Genomic DNA, 13,009 nt, shown 5'->3' with positions numbered 1-13,009 from the left:
TAAGAATTAATTTTTATGTGGGGAAAAGCGTTGATATTTTGATTTTGAAACCTGGTTAAAAAGACATTAGATATGGTTGTATTTTGGTCAAAGTGCATGATATCACCAAAATAATTTAGATTCATAAATTGTTAAAAGACAGATTTCCTTAAAATTCAGTAAGTTGTTTTCTCATGACTTAGACTCATTGTCTATTTTCTAACTCAGCAGCTAAAACAATTCATCTAAATGACATACTGTAACTTAATTTAGTTCCCATTAAAGATTCACTTTTCTTATAAAACGCAAATCACATCAGTTCTTTAAATGGAGCCCAAAGGATTTCTTCTGTTTACTCTGAAGTTCCTTAATACTTGCTTTTTCTCTTTAAACGAGAAAGTCTCAAAGGTCTTTTGCAAGCTGGATTTGACAGTTAATGTCTTGCCTTATTCCTCTGATTATTATCCATACATTCCAGGTCATACAATGTTTACTCATTAAGTCAAGCTTTTGAAAGCTGATGGCTGCACATGTATTCACATTATGACCTTTTCTTCAGCGCATAAAGAGTTACTTCACATGATTTTTAAGAAATGATTCTTATTATTTGAAAATAATAATATATTTTTTCAGTTTAAATCTTGGCAAGATGCTAGGGGTAGTTAGATTAGAACTGATGTAAACCCACTCTTTTATTTGCTTGAAAGTAGACGTTTATGTGTTAAATGTGGCCATACTGGGATGTATTTTATATATATATTTAGCAATTGCTAGATTTTTTTTTTTTTAAAAAAAAATTTAAGTCATTGAATGCTGCAAGGTATTGTGGTCTATTGAGATAGTGCTACTACAAATCTTCACCACACTCTTCCTAGAGAAATACACTCCAGGAAGATGCCATTGGCTTTAGGATATAATGGTAGGCCATGATTTAGCAATACATGATCCAAGCCTCTTCCTGGGCTTGTGGGCTTTCACCTTCCCTCCTTCATGGGTGAGAGAAGGAGTGTGGAAACTTTTTCACTTTGCTTTCTCTTAAGCATGTTGTTCTGTACACTCCAAGGGTTGTGGTTTAACACTAACAGAAGTTAGTCTTGCTCATCCAGTTTCTCATCGATATTTCCAATTGAACTTTGAATAATTTCACTCTTTCCTGATAAGCCTTTCCTCAATGTACTCATCTGTCACTGCTATTTTTAATCAAACTAACCCAAAACCTTATCTTTTTTTTTTATCTCCCTCTTACAGCCACTGTCCTAAATTTTGTCCCTCTTCCATTTTTGTACTACTTTCTTCAAATAATTTAAACCCCTTTGAAAAGATTTTCTGTATTGATAAAATACAGTGGTTTGAAGGTGGCTTGCTCTGCAACTAGACCTAGTTAATGCTAAGTCATGATCCCAGTTTAGATGAAACAAGAAGCTTGTAAAGGAAAGCAAATGTCATCCTCCTGGCTGTGCAGGAAGAGCAGGCTGGAACTCAATGAAGCACCAGTTTTTCATATGGGATTTTGATGTGATGTTGAAACTTATACAAGCTTGGACTTGGAAGAGAACCCCAAAGGGCTCAAATGCTTTCCGGATTTAAATAAGATTCACATTCCATCTACCTAGCCCCAAGCCTTTCCTTATAGCACACCTATTTGTTAAAGGCAACCAGGATTGTGGAAGGCTCACAAGTCTTCCATAATCCCAGGCTACCTCTCACAGATCCATGTGAAATCCAAGCAGGGTGGATGGGAGGAAGCCCACCCATGACATGAAACTCTGTAGAGCTACATTTAGTTGTGAAGAGACATTACCAGCAAAACTCGGGATTTGAGGATTGGGGGGGGGGGGGTGTAGCTGTATTACCTAGTGAATGAAGCACTGTTGCTCCAGTAGATTTGATAGAGGAGATTAAAAATGACTGCAAAGACATGAATAGAGGGGGCAAAGCCCACCCACCGCTGGGGCCCTAAAGGTGTTGTGTGATGGATGATTTCACCCACTTTTGCCCTTGTATTGAGCACTCTAAATGTCAGTTGCAAAAGGCATCTGTGCTTGACTTTGGCTCTCTTCTGGGCACACTAAGCTTTTGAAACCTCCACATGAATTTGGATCGGCACAGGAATGAACCTATCCATTTTTTAATTGTTAACTGCCTCTTTTCAAACTAATTCAATCAAATTTGAACCTGGCGTATTTCTAGATTTTGAGACCATTGTAAAAAAGCTATTAAACAATTGCAAAACATTGTTAGTAATGTCTTCTTTTTAGTTGCACAAAAATGCATTTCTTGGAGGAAAGGAAATTGTTCAACAAGTGACTGGTCTTATTTTTATTTTTTGTTTCCTTCAGGATCTTTCATGTTGGTGAACACCACCGAAAAGTTTGGACAAAGAGCCCATCTTTTGCTACCACACCTGAAAGAAAATGACACTCATTGCATCGATTTCAATTTTTATGTTTCCAGCAAGAGTGGATCCAATCCTGGCATATTAAATGTTTATGTGAAAGTCAACAACGGTCAGCTTGGTAGCCCAGTGTGGAATATGTCCGGAGGTCCTACTGGAACCTGGAACAGGGTAGAATTGGCAATTAGCACCTTTTGGCCAAATTTCTATCAGGTACTGCTTGTTTGTTCTTTTCTTACATATATGAAACAGACTAAAATATTTCATGTGACTCACTGCTGAATAAGGCATTCTAAGCTTATTTAACAGGTGTGCACTTGGTTCAGTTTCGACATCAGTCAATGTGTTTGTCTGTTGTTTGTCTGTTTGATAAGGCACTCATGTACTGTCCTATGACCAAGTTCTTGGGATGGCTTACAAGAAGAATAAAAACAAATCACAAATGCATACAATAAAACAGGCCAGTGGTAAAACATGTAAAAGCAGTGTCTTTTCATGTTTTCCCTTTGAAAACAATCCCTGGCAGACTAATCGATTATGTATTTATAGCAGCCTTGGAAACAAGTTATTTCAGGATGTAGACAAGAGCATTTACATTTTAAACTCTTGTATAATGAGTCGTTAATACTTTCCAACAACCCAGGTAGGTAAAAGAAAGTGATGAAGAGACATTTCCTCATCTTTCCAAGAAGACAAGACTCACCAGGTGGGAATTCCATCCTGTCAAGCTTGGTATGTGACAGGAGAACTTGGTGCCCCAGGAAGGTTGTCATCAACTGAAATGTGTTGTTCATTTTACTTTTTCTATAGGATTATCATTATTGATAAGTATATATTTTAGTAGCATTTTGAGGCTGAGTGATGACAGCATTACATTTTTATGCATATAGTAAGATTCCCTTGTGAAACTTCTGGTCCTTTGGGAGGAAGGGTAAGATTTAATATTCAAATTCATCTAGCCTTTTGGATTTAATTCCATAACTGATACTTGCTCTTTTTATTTTATTTCTTAGCAGTAATCCTTGTTCTAATTGCTCCATCCTGAAGAATGCTTATTAGTTAGAGCTCCATCACTAAACTAGACTAAGTTGTCCATAAGTAGCTGGTGTGTGTATAATGGTAGGGGGGCTATTTTAGACCCATCTGGGTCTGTAGCATGCACATTTTTAAGGCTTTTTATAGCTAAACTCACCTTGTCTATAATTAAATCTTGTTCCATATAATTTCTATCCTCTCCATGGTTGTTGTTTTTTTAAGTATCTGGGAGGGTTGCTTCTCTAGAGTAAGATACTTGTCACTTGCTGCCACCCTCACTGCAGAATAGTTGTTACCATGTCAAAGAATTATTTTATGGTGTTGAACAAGTTCGCAGTTAAAAAATAACCTTCCGGTAGGATGATTTATGCAGCTCCACAGGTTGTTAGTACCCCTACTGTGTTCAGTCTGCTCAATATTTTGTATTCTTAGCTCCATATACCCACGTGCAAGCAGTAAACTACATGCCTTCTCTTCTTAAATCATTGCTTCCACGTTTACACGGAGCAAAAACAGGCTGCTGAAAAGCAAACACATAAATAAACCCTTTCCTTTATAATCTGAAAATCCAAGCCCAAAATGAAATAAAAGGGGGCTTTTCATGTGCTTGTGCCTCTTTGTTTCAGATTGCTGTTTTACAGTGTTTAATTGCTAATGAATGGTGGTCACAAATCCATTTTGTATTTCAGTGCAGTTGAATGAAAAGGAGACTATAGCAGATCTGCTGTTACCTAGATTCATTTTAGTTTAGTAGATTCCATGTAGTGCAATCCCAAGCATGTGTACAGGACTTGCAAATAAGTCCCATTGAGCTTAGTGTGACTTACTCCCTAGGAAGTGTGCTTAGAATGGCAGTCTGAGTCTCATTTAGTGCTAGACAGCTTTAACCTTTCCAAGCCCGACAGCTTTTTCTGTAAATGAGGTACTTAGGGACCTAGATCCTCCACAGGTTTTCATATCTAAGCTCATCTCTTCATTAGCTGCATAAATGTACCATGTATTCGCCTAGTTTGATATTAGCAAATGTTGTGCAAACCTTAGCTTATCTACCATGTTCCTTTACATGCTGTAGCAAGGCATTAAACACAACTAAAATGCCACCACTAACATACCAAACATTTATTTTTGTAACCTCTGGATTACGGTGCTTTCATTTTTTATGTTCCCTGGGCATAGTGTATACTGCCTGGAATGGAGAAAAGGCTAAGAGGGAGCTATAAATGGTTCATGACTTCAGAATAGCAGCAGCCCCTTATATATGTGTACATGGCCAACAGTAAACAGACCCTTTACTCAAGCCATATCAATGAGATTCAGTCACCGCTGCTAAAAATACTAACAGATTCTGAGAACGAAAATAGAGCACAATATTGGTTCCAACTGGGAACTGATTTACTGTGAGGCAGTAGAAGCCCTTGTGAAATAAATGGGCTCAGGATCGTGGGCCTTGAAAAATAACCCTTACAAACAACTTCATTACTGTATGAGCCCAATTTTCAATCTTGCTCACTTTAAATCATTTTCATGTAGGTGCTCTAGTTGACATTAACCTCATAAATTCTTCTTTATGAGCCTAAGTGTGAATTTGAAAGTGGCATGCATGCAAAAATGTAGTCACATGGAAGTGCTACATGGAGACAAGGGGACGCAAGAAAAACGATCCAGAACGGCAGTGAACTTTTTTTGTTTGATGGATTATTTTCTTTTTCTGTTCACATAATTGGTATCAGTAAATTCTCTTCTCTTTTTAAAATAAGTTTTGTGAATTAGAGTTTATGATTAGGTATAATTCACCTTTGGACTGCAGGAATTGTAATTGCTTAGCAAAAACAAAGGCAGGAGTTTACTAAGTGAGGTCATGTATTGAAAGTAAATCTATTTATTCCCTTTGTTCTATGGAGCTGACAAGTTATCTCTGCCAGCACATTTTCAGCAGTAAGCATTTAGGGTGGCAAGCCAGCCCCCCTTCTTTGTTCTCATAGAGAAGGGGGAAGTGGCAGGAATGAAAAGCTAATTTTGCTCTTCACTGAAGCAGGGAGGATCAGGGACAGTGCAATGTTAAACTGCTTCCCTATTTCCTGTTTGGCAGGCATCTGAGGGATAGTCTGATGTAAAACATCTCTCAGGCAGACATCCAACACAGCTTTCCATGAGCAAATGAAATTTGTGTTTTTAACCAGTTGTTTTCTGACTGATAAGGCAGCAAAACAATTTCCAAGAAATCAAACAACTATTGTGTTTGCTACAGCTTTATTTTATTTTGACTAATGCGCTTCATATGTTGCATTCAAGATGTTGTGTCAACTGTGATGAAATGCAAAGTTGACAGCTTGGAGTTAACTTTTTTTTAACCTGGCAGCTAAACACGAAAAAAATGCTAGACAGTATTTTTTCACAAAACATCACACATTTATAGGATTTGTTAGCTTTCTTTTCTCTTAAATAAAGTATCCATACACATGCACGCACACACACAGAAATCTTGTATATAAAGGACCTGATTTTAGTGTAGCACCATTAAAAATATGGAAGAAATGTTCAGTCACACAATCCAGCAACGACCAATTGACGTGTGTCCATTGCCACAAACTGGAAGTGGCCAGAAAAGGAGGCAAGGTGGATCTTTGCGCATGGGGGAAACCCCCCCCCCCCACGCAGAATGGTTGTTGCCTGCCTATCCATTTATATCAGAGCCTGTGTAGTATGGAGCGTAAACCCTTAGACTTAGCAGATACAGATTCAAACTTCTGCCAACCAGGCTAAAGATATGATATGTCCTCTAGCATGCATAACTATTTCTTTTGGCCTACTGCTGCTTCTGGTGAAAAGGGTTTCATCGATCTTTGAAGGACTACAAAAGCCTGATGACTGTGAGAACTGTGTACACAACATAGACCTTTACTCATCTATTACACTGACTTCTGCTCTCTGAAAAAGACACTGTTTCCTGCTATGTGCCCACGTGAAGTTATGTTTCCGTCACTATTAAGCATGTTCCTTTTTCTTTTTCTTTTCTAAGCAGAGTCTTGCAAACCATGTGTAGGATCAGTTATACTTAAATAACTCTTGGCCCTTTTATTAATAATGGTCTGGATTCAAGTAATCCATTCCACCAGCAGAAGCCAATACAAGGACTCCCTTTATTGCATCAGTGTTCCCCTGGGAGAACTTCCAGAACAGTGTGCACAGGGAGGAGAAATACGTTGAATTTTGCAAAAAGGAAAATTATTCTAGAGGGGTTTTGTTCTTATTTTTATTATGTATTTTGTGTTTTTATCTTGTGAATCTTGTGAGTGAAGAGCAGTATACAAATTTAACAAATAATAATAAATACTAATAATAATCTGCAGAACATGACAGTTTCTGCAATTATATTTAAGGGCTGTTGTTTTTTAAATGACACAAAATTGGTTCGTGTAGCTTATGTAAGACAGAAACAGGATTAAAGATGATCTTAACAGAGGTGAATGTAAAGTTCTGCATTTGGGTAGGAAGTATAAGATGCATAAATGCAGTAGCAGGTGACACCTGATTTGACGGCAGTACATACGCGTAGCAGATCACAAGCTAAAAACCGAGTCAGCTGTACAATGTGGTGGTTCTCACGTTGGGACGTTCCTTTATCTATCTTTGTCACTAGAGGGCCGAGTGACCTCTTTGGCTAGGAGAGTCTTCTACTAGCTTCAGCTGGTATGCCAGAAGTGATCATTCCTTGCCATCCTCTCTTATCACACCATTGTGGCAGGCCACACCACTGGCCCATGGCCTGCCACTTGTCTAATTAATACCAGAGATCCTTAAACTCCTGCCTATCATTGTTTCGTCTAGCTGGTGAAGTATAGGCCAGTAAACCTATGTTGTGTAAAGGTCTGCCCCTTCTGCTGCCTTCCTGGTCCAGCTTCTAATTCTCCGGATCTCAGATCTCTGCCCAGATTCTCATTCCCTTTACAGAGTTTGGCCGGTAGGTCTGCATCTCTGCCGTCCAACTTTACTAGCCCTGCCCATGCCAGCAGCTGCACATCTCTTTGCACATGCTTCTTCTAGGCACTGGATACTTCCAACCCACCACACCTGCTGCCTCTCCCCTTTTTTTGATCTCTGCCTGTTGGTGAGCCTTAGGACCCACTTCTGCTGCCCAGAATGTGGTTCTTTTATCCTTATGTGGGTCACCTTGCTTAATGTTGTCCCTTTAACACGGACATTTGCAAACTTTTCATGTTGGTGACACACTTTTTAGACATTCATCATTTCGCAACACAGTAATTCAGTTTTACTAGCAAACCAGAGGTTAAACTAACCCTTTTCCAGCCCCGGGAGGAGTGCGGGGAGCGTTCGCATGACACACTTACGCACTGCAGCTGGCACACTAATATGTCAGAACACATGGTTTGGAAAGCTCTGCTTTAACACTTGGCTTCCCAGCAGCCTCTCTTCCTCCCTGGGCTGATAAACAGTTTCTGTGCTGCTGCTGCTGCTGCTGCTCTCTCTTCACATATGATAAAAACAAGTTTCATGAGCTGTGTTATTTCCTGCAGAATAGCAAATGAACTAGTGTCCTCAATCTGGATATTTAGTACAATAGTAAAGTAGTACAATATACAATGGTGCAGTATTTTTATCTCACAGTTATTCCAGAGTTAAATGAAATAATAGATGTGAAGGCATTTATAGTCTTTATTTCCTTCGTTTGAAACTTGAGTGTTTTCTGTTCTTTCTTTCTTTAAAAAAAGGAAACTTGTTCGTTATTAATAGCTTATATACTTCAGCAGTGATAATAGGATACCCAAATGCATGCATGCATAATAAAATTTCCCTCTCTTTCCAGACACACTGACCACCCAAATATAAAACCCAATAGCGAGTCCATAATCAAAAGCAATAATTGTGTTTCAGTTTCAGAGAAGAAAGCAGATTTAACTTATCAGACTTCAACATGCCTCATCTATGCTTATGAAAGCTTTCATATTTATGTCGCTGAAACATACTTTTCTGCCTAACCAATTTTGGATTATTTAAAGCTAGGCCTGCCAAAATTTGGAATGGTTTACTTTGATCCTTAGTTCTTAATTCAGCTGACAAGAATAGTCCATTTATTTTTGTGGCCTATTTATAAGCATCGAAAGAACTAGGAGCAATGGATATCGAGGAAGATTGTCTGGGACAAAACAGCTTAATACCTCCATCTTGTCTTAAATGCAAGATTGCTATTAAGTTCCTTTTTTCTTTTTTTAAAAATTCTGTTACCTGTTTAAACAGCAACAAATTATTTATTTATTTACCGCTTAATTCCAAAATGGGCTTCTCTAAATGGATTACAAAGTTTTTTTTAAAGTTGCATAAACATTAAAATATAAACATCCAGATTTTTTTAAAAAATGCAATAAAACAAACCCATAAAACAATGTAGCAGTTTTACCATAGTTGCCAAAATCAATAAAATACAAAGGAATCTTTCTCATAGAAGATACAACACAGTTGGTTTAAAAACAAATCATGAGGAAATGTTCAATGACATAGAACAGGGCCTTGGGTTGGGGAGTTCCCTGCTACTATCCTGGATAAGAAGAATCTCAACAATTAAAACTAGGAATATTTTACTCCCACTGCTTTTGATGGGTCTACTCCAAGTAGGACTTAGCTACAACCTAGTACTGTGTTTATTTTACCCTTAGACCAGAGCTTTCCAAACTGTGTTGTGACACGTTATTGTGCCGGCTGCAGTGTGTAGATCTGTCATGCGAACGCTCCCTAAACTCCTCCCGGGGCTGGAAAGGGGTTAGTTTAACCTCCAGTTTGCTAGTAAAACTGAATTCCTGTGTTGTGAAATGATGCATGTCTAAAAAATGTGTCACCAACATGAAAAGTTTGGAAAGCTCTGCCTTTGACCCTAAAACTTGCCTCTAGGTTAGCTTAAGAACTACGTGTTAGATACAGATGTGGAAATACTAGTCAGTTTACTAACAGCTTCAATGTACCATCTGAAATGATTATCATTATCCATCCAGTGGCGGACATACATTTTTGGGTCCCTGAAGCTTGAACTGTTATGCGGGCCCCTTCACAACCAGCAACATGGTCTGGGTAACCACTGTTATATTCATCAATGGGGTTGTTCCATGACATATCACCAAACCTTTACAACATCTTTGCTACTGACTCTCAAACTGTGGAATTGTAGAAATATATACAACAACAACAAAATCACTTTGAGCTGTATGATTCAGATTGGGTCTACTACACCCCCAAAATGTTAAGCAATGTGGACTAAAGTTGGTTCTGGGGCCCCTCCAAGATTAGGGGCCCTGAACATAAGCTTCATTAGTTTCATAAGATCCGCCTCTGTATCCATCATGTTTTGGAATGAAAGCAGAAAACAAATGAAGCACATTATCTCTCGATATCCAGAACATGGGAAGCCCCCTTCTGATTTTTTTTTTTTTTAAAAATTGGAATGTTTCATTGGCTGTATTGTTTGTATTATGATTTGGTATGATTGGAATCAATTTGTCATTAAGTGGAAGGTTTTTAATTGAAAATGAATAATTTTTTTAAAAAAATGCTGTAATGACAATATGCATCTATATAGCACATTTGCATTATTGTAATTTTTTGGGAAACTTTGTTGTTCATTATGTTGCACAAGCTATTATGCAATTGGTTTTGTACTGAACTTTTACTTAACAACAATAATATAAAAGCATAATCACAAACCTGGGTTTGGATGTCATGCTAGGTCAAACCACGCAGCAGCATGCAAAAAAGACTGGGGGAGGGGAGCAAAACTGCTGCAAGCTGTTTTCTGAGACCTCACATGCTCATGCAGTCCTGCTAAGCCATAGTTTGGCTTTGCATGAGAGGCAAGCCAGGCCACTGTATTTATCTAGGAAGAAATAATTAAATCATACAACTGTAAGCCCTCCAGATCTGGCTCCAAATATGAATGCAGAAAATAAAAAAATGCTAGAAAAACATAGAATTTTTCTGGCATTTAGTGCATTATATTTAACCCTGAAGCATTGCCTATGCATAACTTTTAAAAAGCACCGTTCTTATTTTGGTCGAGTTGGTACATTTGCTATTTGCATTTTATTGACCTATTTTCTTAAAGCTGAAATAGTGAGCTCTTGTACTGAATTGTATATTGATAGAGTTAATGTATGAGTAAGTCAGCTGCAAATAGCCATTGAGTTAGTCGTAAATGGTTCACTTGATTCACCATTGAATCTGGTATTTTAAGCCTTTTGCAAATTCTTAGCACTGGTTTTTAAAAATAAAATAGTTGTGTTGCTTTAATAGAAAATATTCATGTTCCTGCAATATTACTTCCACTGACAAAACTGATAACACAACCTTTTCATATTACAGGTTTTTTTTGAAGTTGTAACTTCAGGGCACCAAGGATATCTAGCCATTGATGATGTGAAGGTTTTAGGACATCCATGCAGTAAGTGACTGAGCATTATAATTTGAAATTATTATGAGATACTGTTGAAAGGTGTGCATCACTGCTGTTCCCAAAGTGTCTCCTTGATAAAGGTCCTTTCGAGCTCTGGGGAAGCTCAGAAATCTTGAGACTAAAGCCCTGATCGGCCATTGGAAGAAGCCATTATTTGCTGTGTGTGACAGTTGCCCCACACTCTCTAAAGCAGGCATCCCCCAAACTCAGCCCTCCAGCTGTTTTGGGACTGCAAGTCCCATCATCCCTAGCTAACAGGACCAGTGGTCATGGATGATGGGAATTGTAGTTGGGGGATGCCTGCTCTAGAGACTCGAAGCAGTTATCAACGATAAAAAAAGAAAAATTAAATACAGCCCTCAGAACATTTCATAAAATTTGGAGGAGTGTAGATTTCATAGTGGGACCACATTCTGATCACCAGCTCAGTTTGGCAGCTGTAAATCGGGAGGAGGAGGAGGAGGAGGAGGAGGAGGAGGAGGAGGAGGAGGAGGAGTTTGGATTTGATATCCCGCTTTAACACTACCCAAAGGAGTCTCAAAGCGGCTAACATTCTCCTTTCCCTTCCTCCCCCACAACAAACACTCTGTGAGGTGAGTGGGGCTGAGAGACTTCAAAGAAGTGTGACTAGCCCAAGATCACCCAGCAGCTGCATGTGGAGGAGCGGGGACGCAAACCCGGTTCACCAGATTACGAGTCTACCGCTCTTAACCACTACACCACAGGAGAGCTCTTTCTTGAATGTGGATCTCCAAATTCCTCAATTGTCTATAGCTGGAGCAGCACCCTGTCCTTGTACACAGGAAGCATGCAATGTATAGCATTGTGTGTCAGTTACAATCCCATTGTAAAACATTTGTATGAAATACCGGTATTAGCTACCTGATACAGTTTTCCTAATTAAAGTTAAACAGATCTTTTTTCTTTTGTCACACCATGGTTGATGCTAATCTCTGCATTTCCTTTTCTTTGGTGCCTTTACTCTTGTTGCCATTGTTTCAAGATTTGTAGCATTTTAATATGCTACTGAACGACATTTTGTGGAAAGACTGGATTGTACAAACTCTGCTGTTCCACTTGTGCAACAGACTTCTACTGGTACAATGGAAGTTCTGCTTCTCCCCCCTTTCACATCCTCAACATTTGCTCCAGAGGGTTGTGAGATATGGAAGTGGGGTGGTGAGGTGGAAGGAGGAAGGGGAAGTTGCATTGCATAAGTGGAACCACACTTACGCCAGTGTTAGGTGCAGCCCACTGCCATTTAATTAAATGCAAAGCAAAAGTACAAGTAAAAGTAGATGGAAAAGTTAGTTAGTGATAGATTATCACACGTGATCGTGACCATGCACATAGGTGTTAGGCAAACGGTTGATGTCCACAGTCTAATGTAGAGCTAAATGAATTTAAGCAATGTACACCTTAGTCTTTGGTAGATTGTGCCATGTATAACAGAAGCTAGAGCTATGAGGAAGTCCAGAACAAGTTTGGACCTGGTGTGCCTTTATGCAACCTTAATTTCTGATGACTTGCTTTACATCAGCTTCTTGCATATAGGATTGCTCTCTAAAACAGTATATCATGCAATTGCTCTAAAACACATTTCCTATATACATATAAAACACCTGGCTTAAAAATAGTTTTCTTGACAACTTTGTACAGTTCTTGTCTAGTAGCTAGTATAAATATCTGCTGTGGTTTTGTTCAAAATATCAATTAAATTTCAGTCTAACCTTTATAAACATCGAAACGTTTTATCAAAGGCTTAGTAACCTAATATAATTTCCTCAGTAGGAACAATAAGCTAGCACCTTTATATTTTGTCATATCCTGGATTCTTGTAATAAAGTAATATTAGAAATGTAAAACAGCCTTATTATATTATGCACAATTAGAGTCAGATATTTTAGTACACATTTTGGGACTCTTAACGAAATATTTAAAATGGCTGTCAAACAGATGAATTAATTAGAAAAATACAATGCTAATAGCATGTTTCCCTCCTCTCTTTATTCTCAACAGCCAGCACACCCCATTTCCTGCGTGTCCAGAGTGTAGAAGTCAATGCTGGCCAGTTCGCTACTTTCCAATGCACTGCCAATGGCAAGACCATTCCAGGAAATAGGCTTTGGCTACAGGTGAGCATT

At 38.5% G+C, this 13,009-nt stretch overlaps 1 protein-coding gene across 4 annotated transcripts in view; it reads left to right on the top strand.

The window, feature by feature from the left end:
* Positions 1 to 13,009, top strand: part of PTPRM (protein tyrosine phosphatase receptor type M) — a 428,935-nt gene that overhangs the window by 156,688 nt on the left and 259,238 nt on the right. For all 4 annotated transcript variants that reach the window (XM_079982864.1, XM_079982863.1, XM_079982862.1 and 1 more), the window contains exons 3-5: positions 2,319 to 2,587; positions 10,775 to 10,853; positions 12,885 to 13,000. In XM_079982864.1, the coding sequence (XP_079838990.1) occupies positions 2,319 to 2,587; positions 10,775 to 10,853; positions 12,885 to 13,000 (464 nt within the window). The remainder of the gene's footprint in view (positions 1 to 2,318; positions 2,588 to 10,774; positions 10,854 to 12,884; positions 13,001 to 13,009) is intronic.

The sequence above is a fragment of the Podarcis cretensis genome (assembly GCF_951804945.1).
Source record: "Podarcis cretensis genome assembly, chromosome: 7".
NCBI classification, from domain to species: domain Eukaryota; kingdom Metazoa; phylum Chordata; class Lepidosauria; order Squamata; family Lacertidae; genus Podarcis; species Podarcis cretensis.
This window is presented reverse-complemented; position numbering and strand designations above follow the sequence as displayed.